The sequence below is a fragment of the Lactuca serriola genome, chromosome 8 (genome assembly GCF_051521515.1).
Source record: "Lactuca serriola cultivar US96UC23 chromosome 8, Lser_US96UC23_V15, whole genome shotgun sequence".
Lineage (NCBI taxonomy): Eukaryota > Viridiplantae > Streptophyta > Magnoliopsida > Asterales > Asteraceae > Lactuca > Lactuca serriola.
This window is the reverse complement of record NC_136415.1, coordinates 18225190-18234315: the sequence shown is the minus strand read 5'-3', so window position 1 is coordinate 18234315 and position 9126 is coordinate 18225190. Positions and strand designations below refer to the sequence as shown.

Below are 9126 nucleotides of genomic sequence, written 5' to 3'. Positions count from 1 at the left end.
TGTTTTTGTTAGTGTATCTCATCACAATGTCTCTATATATGTTGGGGTAACCATTAACGTGCAACGTTTTTTGTAATATTAATAATGCTTTGCTGTTTAAAAAAAAAAGAATTGATGACATAAATTAAAGTAATAAATAATAAAAATAATTATTTTCGGGCATTATTTTATAATCTCGTCCAGGACATGAGAAACTAATAGACTAGCCTTGGGTTTAGCGATGATTCTTTATTAATCCTTAATTCTCTTAGTAGTGGAGTATGATTATTGGTTAAACACATTCATTTGTTAAGCTTTTATATATAACAAATTGACAAGTGTATGTATTTGTAGGATATTGCATAAGAAACTTTGTAGGATATTGCATAAGAAACGAAATAAGCATATACTTAAGTTATATGATTGATGTTTTTGTTAGTGTATCTCATCATAATATCTCTATATATGTTAGGTAACCATTATTTCCATAATGGCTTTTTAGAGAGTAAACTAATGTCTTCATATTTATCTTATGTTATAGCATGTGGCTTAAGATGTTATTCTCTAACCTCATCTAGCATCTATCTATAAGGGAGTTGTTGGTATATCTCATATCTATGTAATACGGTATTTATGTTGTTTTATATGTTGGAATCTTTCATCTCTGTAAAAATTATTTTGAAACGTAAACTAATGCATGACTGAATATATATCTTAAAAATTTGATGGTGGAAAATATATAAAGAAACGTATTAGGAATGTGAGTGTGACATAATGCATGAAACAAATTAAAACATTCAATACAACATAGTAAACAAATGCAACTAAAGAGATAATAATAGATTTTTTATGTCATGCTAAAGAACAATTATCCAACATGCTAATACAATTTTCTAATTTACTAACAATTTTTATTTTCAGGTAATCACATGCATGAAAGAGCTTGCTAGAAAGAAATGGCAAGTGTGGACATATGAGATTCCAATTTACCATAATCCAATTACTAAAATCAAAACAATAACTTAATGATCGATAATTAAAAACAAAACAAACAAATAATCGAACCTCAAAAAATCCCAAAATTGTAGAACCACTCCCTACGATCAGCATTCTCTTTCCTCAACGATCTCCTCCGCGTCACTTTCTGTTTCCCTTCGGCTCACATTTCAAACAAAATCTCCCCAAATCACTTGTTCAAACTTTTTTCACATTCGTCTCTCATAATTCACATAATCCCACGAAAGATTCTGCTGTAATAACAAGATTTATACATACATTCAAACCCACACATGTACCAGCAGGATGAGGATAAAAGAGATCGAAGAAGAAAAAATGGCATTGGAAACTATAACTATTACAAAATGTTTGGATGTTTTAATCGGAAGTTCAAGATTAGCGACCTGGGTCCACCGCAAGACGTAATAGAGGTCTTCAGATTGTATTCCACGGATGGGTCGGAGATGTTGCCGGATAAATTTTTACTGTTCTTGACGGAGTTCCAGGGAGAAGAAGGGATCACGATTGAGGATGCGCAGCAGATTATGGATCGGGTGCTCGATTTGTCAACCTCCCATTTGACTCGCTACGCTTTCACTGTCAATGATTTTTTTCATTATCTATTAGATGAAATCAACGGGCCCCTAAAAACTCAGGTGGGTGTTTGTTTTCTTTCCCAAATGCTCGTCGCAACATTATAATTGCATGCATTTTCTTGGTGAAGATTTACGATTGTGTAAAATTTTGTAGCTTTTTTCTTTTCATGTTCTTTAACAAGTTTTATGATCTCAGGTACATCAGGATATGACCGCTCCATTGCAACATTATTTTATATACACCGGTCACAACTCATATCTCACCGGAAATCAACTCAGCAGCGATTCTAGCGAAGTGCCAATCATAAGGGCTCTTCAAAGAGGTGTTCGGGGAATAGAACTTGATTTATGGCCAAATAATGCAAGAGATGGAATACATGTACTTCATGGCAGGTATGCATGCATGCATACGTACGTTGACAAGCTTTTTATTTGACAACTCATATCTGATTTTTGTAACTAAAATAGGACGTTGACAACTCCAGTAACACTTCTCAAATGTCTAAAGTCTATCAAAGAGCATGCTTTTGTACAATCTCCGTATCCTGTTATTATCACTTTAGAGGATCATCTTACGCCGAGTCTTCAAGCTAAGGTTGCAGAGGTTAGTTATTAACTCCTAGCTATAATCATAGTAATTTCTAGCCCTTTGATGCTATGAAATTCTCTATCTCATTGACTTATGGATTAATTTATAGATGGTCACAAGCACTTTTGGGGATATGCTATACTTCCCACACCCGAGCGACAAAGATGAATTCCCTTCACCCGATGAATTAAAATATCATATTATTCTTTCAACAAAACCCCCCAAAGAATACCTTCCATCCAAGAACGCGCACAAAAGACGTTCATCCGTGGATAAAGATTCATCTGATGATGAGTGGGAAGATCTTAGAGTGAGCTAATTACATGAAATCTAATCTTTTCATTTATATTTTTTAACTGACTTCGATGAATAAAGATTCAATTTTGTTTGTTTATAGCAGAGTAACAGTGATGATGACGATGATGACACATACAGTATAAGTGACAGATCATATTTCTGTCCAAGCAGCGACAGATGCAGTGCAAGCTCTAGCACTCATAGGATGTCCGACATCCTTGGTGTTGATTATGAAGACGATGATAATGAAGATGAAAAATCAGGGCATCAAACAGCTCTCGAGTACAAACACCTCATCGCAATTCATGCCTCTAAGCCTAAAAAAGGAACAAGAAAAGCGTTAATGGATGAACCTGGGAAAGCTAAGCGTCTTAGTGTGAGCGAACAAGCCCTTCAAAGAGCTGCCAGTCTTTATGGAGCTGACATAGTCAGGTAAATCAGTAAGCTGTCTTTTCTTTTTACGTCAAAAAAGTAACATCAATGATCAAACTAAAGAAAGGTTCATATGCATCTTAGATTCACGCAAAAGTATATCCTTCGGGTGTTCCCAAAGGGAACACGGGTTACCTCAACGAACTTTAGACCACTTACTGCATGGATGCATGGAGCTCAAATGGTCGCCTTCAATATGCAGGTGACTTTTGAAGTGGAATGTTTTGAATCTTTACCTTTTTTGTTTTTAAACCAACCTGATGCTAACTTTTTTTGTAATTAGGGTTACGGAAGATCGCTTTGGATGATGCATGGGATGTTTAGAGCGAATGGAGGGTGTGGTTATGTTCGAAAGCCTGATTTTCTTATGCAGAAGGGTCCTAATGGCGAAGTATTTGATCCCAAGGCAACACTACCAGTGAAGACAACTCTAAAGGTCGAATAAACCATTCTATATGTTCTCTTAAAGACAAAACTGCAAATTTGGTCCTTGTGGTTTTCAAAAATCTTTGGATGGGGTCCAAAAAGTTTCCGACTTGCATGGAAGGTCCAAAATCAAGGTTTTTCTGGATTTTTGGTCCCTAATACATTTGAAAAGACGATTTTACCCTTTTCATTTCTTTTTCTATTTTCTTTATTTATTTTGACATTTAAATAATTAAAAACAAAAAAAAAACTAAAATCTCTCTCTCTCTCTCTCTCTCTCTCTCTTAAAACACCCACCCAACCCTGTACTCTCCATCACACCCGCTCTTTTGACTCTACCATTCTTCTTCTTCGTCATTATGCATCTGCAAATAAGATTGAAGAAAAACCTTGCTGCAATTTGATCCCGTTTCGATTTCCCCCAAGTCCATATAGACTCATCAATGGTCCTCCATTCAGATACTTGTGGGTGACCCGATTTTGCTTCCTTCCCTCTGACCTTTCTCCTTCTATCTTCCAAATCCAAATGGGGTTTTGACTATCACTACCTCTATTGCCCCCCAAAAAAATACATCGACTATTAGGGCTCCTGTATCATCTTCCTCCCTCATCTGTTAGACGTCGTAGGTAAGGAACTAACTAAACAATCAATCCTCTTGATTGATTGAACAGGAGAACAATAATAACGAGGTGGAGAATCAGACTTACAGGGGTCTCAAGGGGTGACGAGGCTGGTTGGAGATGTGATTGACGGAAGCAGCAGCTAAAGACGACGATGGTTCACAGCAACGACGACATGGTGGCAGGGGCTGCTCCGACTACTTTTGTTGCTTCGTTTCCGATGAGCTCAACGAGAGGGAGGGAAGGAAGAGGATGGTGGTGGAAACCGCCGAAATAAGGTGGCGGGGACTGTTGATCGGTAATCCAAGGAAGAAGGGGGTGGAGTTGGGTGGTTCCCGGTGACACAACCCCAAGAACGACAGGGAGGTTGTGGTGGTGGTGTTTATGGGTGCTTGGGTTCAAAAGGTTTTTTAATTTACCCAGTTGAATTCGACAAAGAGAGAGAGAGAGAGAGAGAGAGAGAGAGAGAGAGAGAGAGAACTGGGTGGGGTGGGAATACTTTTTTCCTTTTTTCTTTATTTTTTAATTAGAATAACATTAGAATAATTATAAAAAATACAAAAAAGAAAATAAAAGGGTATAATCGTCTTTTTAAGTTTTTTTGGACCAAAAACACAGAAAAACCTTGATTTTGGACCTTCCATGCAAGTCGGAAACTTTTTGGACCCCATCCAAAGGTTTTTGAAAACCACAAGGACCAAATTTACAGTTTTGTCTCTCTTAAATTTCGTCACCCTTTTCGACCCGCTAGCTACATATACAAAGTTTTGATTTTACAGGTGAAAGTATATATGGGCGATGGGTGGCGATTGGATTTTAGCCAGACTCACTTTGACGCATACTCACCTCCAGATTTCTACACAAAGGTAAGTCATCAATCGATAGCTAGCCACCAAATAAACCATTACTGATCTAAGAAGAATTAAAGGAGTACCCTTTAGACCTTTCTTAGCTACGTACCTTGAGAAAATCTAATGGTAGAATTAATGGGATGAATCAGATAAATATGCGTGGGGTGGCGGTTGATGTGTCTAAGAAGAGAACTAGAGTGATTGTAGATGATTGGACACCGACATGGAATGAAGAGTTCACATTCCCATTGAGGGTGCCAGAGCTAGCTTTACTTGAGATCCTTGTACAAGAATATGATGTAGACCGAGCTGACTTTGCTGGTCAAACGTGTTTGCCTGTGTCAGAGTTGAGACCTGGAATTCGTGTTGTTCCGCTACATAACAAGAAGGGAGAGAAATTTAAGTCAGTAAAGCTTCTTATGCGGTTTCTCTTTGTATGAACACATATCAAGTGATTTTTTTGGGTCTTGTTAATTATGTATAGGGGTTGCATTCTTGTTGGCAAAAATGGAAACCTTTTCGAGAATTTAATTAGTGTACATAACAAAATATCTAATCACAGGATTTGTGAAATTCAAAGGTGAAGTTTTTAAATGATTATTGACAATTGCTTATGTCATTTTGGTTGAAATGAGAAGTGTTGGCAATCTAATTGAGATTTCCAATAATCCGGGTTGGTAATTGAACATGCAATAAGTATCTCTGATAAAAAGAAGGGTTGGTAATTGAACATGCAATAAGTATCTCTGATAAAAAGAAGTCGCTAAAACTTGGTTGTAATCAAAGAGCTTCTAGTTCAGCGGTATCTGGTATTGTCCTTCCTTCTTAAAGTCGAGAGTTCAAGTCCCACTATGGACATAGGTGAAATAATTGTGTGTGTGTGTCGTTCAAAAAAACTAAAACTCGGTTGTCTCATTTACAATTTTTATTTATTTATTTATTTTTATTTTTCGCAACAAACAAAAAAAATTCCATAGGAACCGGGTAGGTGAGGCAGAGTGTACGATGTAGTCATTTGTACATCCACCTAAGGGGTATAGAGGCTACTTTCATTGCATGCAATAGCTATAAAGTTGAAGATCACTATAAAATCCAAATAACCCACAATCGAATATCATATTGTATGCCTTTATAGGATGAGTAAAATCAAACCTGGAAACCGAAGCATAAACCGACAGGTTACATTTAGATTTTTCATAAACTGAAAATTCTGGTTTGGATTCGGTTTTTAGATTTGGTAAAACCAAAAGAAACCGAACCGAACCGATTATATATAGTGTTTAGGTCAAAACCGACCGAAGCCGACTCATGTTCACCCCTACCTTTAGCTAAAATTCTTTTACATCAAATCATAGTCAATTTTGCCGAAACTATTGGTCACTCGCGATAAAATTTAGTGCTTAGGGCATCTACAATGCATTGAACTTCATAGAGTTCAATAGATTGCCACATCTTCTTTCTACAATCCATACAACGCTGTCATTTTTTTTCCTACAATGCATTGAACTCCACAAAGTTCAATAGAATGTCACAATATATAATTTATAGTAAATGTTTAAGAATTAAAAACTTCTTGTTTCCTATTGAAAATTTCAATGGTCATTGAACTCGAAATTCATTGAATGCTAAAGTGGCATCTCTATAACATCTCGATGTTCAGGTACTTCTAAATTCATCCCTATAATTCTATTTCATGGCAAATTGGTCCCTAAGTCCAAGAAGTATGATTTGAAGCCCTAGTGACAATTTCGTAAATAATGGTACACCGGAGCCCATACAAATAGTGGCGCCAGATCTTAAGGGCGAACACCAACGCCCCTAGCTCTAGATCATGAGTGGGATATCTCGTCTCGTGAGGCTTCAACTGCCTCGATGTGTATGCTATCATGTTCCCCATCTGCATCAACACCGCACCCATCCCTGATATAGATGCATCGCAGTATACCACAAAATCTTCCACTCCCTCAGGAAGGGCTAACACCGAGGCTTCGCACAATCTCTGGCGAAGCATCTCAAATGAGGCCTGCTACTCGGGACCCCAAATAAAAGTAACACCCTTCTGGGTCAATCTGGTAAGAGGAACTGTAATCTTGGAAAAATCCCTGATAAATCTCCAATAGTAGACGGCTAATCCCAGAAAACTCCTGATCTCGGATGGGGACCTCGACACCTCCCATCGCATAACCGCCTCAATCTTGGCCGGATCGACCAATATCCCATTCTGATTAACGAGATGCCCTAGGCTCTGAACCTCTCGTAACCAGAAATCACACATGGAGAATTTGGCATACAGCCCCTCCGACCTCAATACCCTAAGAACCTCTTGCAGATGCTCCTCATGTTGTTCTCTGGACCTTGAAAACACCAAGATGTCATCGATGAACACAATCACCGGCCGATCCAACATAGGCATGTACACCCGGTTCATGAGATCCATGAACGTCGCTGGTGTGTTGGTGAGCCCGAAAGGCATCACCACAAACTCGTAATGTCCATAACGAGTTCTAAAGGCCGTCTTTTGAATATCCTCCTCACATACTCTCATCTGGTGATATCCAGATCTCAAATCAATCTTGGAAAACCAAGATGCCCCCTGCAGCTGATCTAATAAATCACCGATCCTTGGAAGTGGATAATGGTTCTTGACCGTTAGCTTGTTCAACTCCCAGTAATCAATGCACATCCGGTGTGAACCATCCTTTTTCTTGACAAAAAGGATCGGTGATCCCCAGGACGAGCTACTCGGTCGAATGAATCCCTTCCCCAGCAGCTCCTGAAGCTGTGAGGATAACTCATACATCTCTGGTGGCACAAGGCGATAAGGTCCCTTAGCGATAGGTGACGCTCCCGGAACCAAATCAATCCGAAACTCTACTTGCCTCCCGGGAGGCACACCCGGCAACTCCTCGGGAAAAACATCAGCAAACTTGCACACTATCTGAACCTCAGAAATAGAAATCTGCTTCTCTAAAACATTTTACGTATCCATCACGTACGCTAAGAAACCCATACAACCCTGCTGCAAACTCTGCCTCGCCCTGGCAGCAGAGCAGAAGGCTGACCCAGATCTGATACCCTCGCCATACACTGTAAGCACCCCCCCACTAGGGTCTCATATAGTCACCAACTGCCGTTCACAGTCGATCACTGCTCTAAAATGGCTCAACCAATCCATGCCCACAATGACACCGACATTATCCATGGCGATCGGTACCAGGTCAATCGGAAACTCGACACCAAAAATCTCCAACACACATCCTCGGAATACATCAGTAGCAAAAATCGGATGCTCATTAGCTATAGAAACCCTTAGAGGTCGACTCAACGCCTCATGTTGGATACTGATGTGACGACTAAAAGCTAAAGACACGAAAGATCGACTCGCACCCGAATCAAATAACACCAAAGCAGGTACAGAACTCACAAGAAATGTACCTAAATATTGCACAAAATGAGCATAATAAATCTCAAAATAGACAATATAGAAATACGTACCAGCCACGACATCAGGTGTTGCGCGGACCTCCTTCGCTATTAGCTGAAAAGCTCTCCCACGAGCCCTCAGAACCTCAGCCTTCGCCGGCCGAGCATCAGTTGTACGCAAAGCAGCAGGAGTGGAACCCTAGGCTGATCCCTGGACAAGCTGAGAGCACTCGGCCTTCTGATGGCCGGTCTGGTTGTAGTGAAAATAGACTGCAAATCCCTTGGGGCAATCCTTTGCCATATGCCCTTCCTTGCTACACTTGTAGCAAATCCCTGCTTGGCAAGACCCCTCATGACTCTTGCCGCACTTGCCACAAGCGCGAACCTTCTGACCTCCTGACCTCGAATCAGTGGGCTTAGCCCGCTTAGCTGCTGGCTACGACTGCACCAGCCATCGGTCTCTCCCCTGAGACTCCGCATCCTCCCTGGCCTGAGTCTCCAACTTGCTCTCCCTCCTCCTGACACTTGCCTGAAGCTCAGCAAATGTCCAGTCAGACGAGTTCACCACGAACTCTCGAATATCCCTCCTCAGAATGCTCAAATACGGGCTCATGTGTGCCTACTCAGTCGACACATGCTCAGGGCAGAACGGCGCCCTCTCGTGAAACATCCTTGTAATCTCAGTCACCGACTTTGTATTCTGTCTGAGTGACAGAAACTCTTGGGCCAAACGTTCCCTCTCTACCGGGGGAACATACTCATCTCGGAACATCCCAACAAACCTCTCCCAAGACACTGCAGTATGCTCTACAGGAGTAATACTGGATGTTGCGAACTTCCACTAGTCCTTTGCTCCAATGCGAAGCTGGTTCATTTCGAACCGCACCCTCAAATGCTCTAGACACGAACAAGTATA

General features: G+C 40.2%; 1 protein-coding gene across 1 annotated transcript; it reads left to right on the top strand.

Moving 5' to 3' along the window:
* The first annotated feature begins 1149 nt into the window (after window positions 1-1149).
* LOC145069085 (phosphoinositide phospholipase C 6-like) lies at window positions 1150-5365 on the top strand. The gene is made up of 9 exons (XM_079016059.1): window positions 1150-1631; window positions 1768-1964; window positions 2040-2175; window positions 2270-2470; window positions 2561-2889; window positions 2974-3091; window positions 3173-3325; window positions 4716-4802; window positions 4937-5365. The coding sequence occupies exons 1-9, from the start codon at window positions 1269-1271 to the stop codon at window positions 5225-5227; spliced, it is 1875 nt and encodes a 624-aa protein (XP_078872185.1). The 5' UTR covers window positions 1150-1268; the 3' UTR covers window positions 5228-5365.
* Window positions 5366-9126: the final 3761 nt, after the last annotated feature.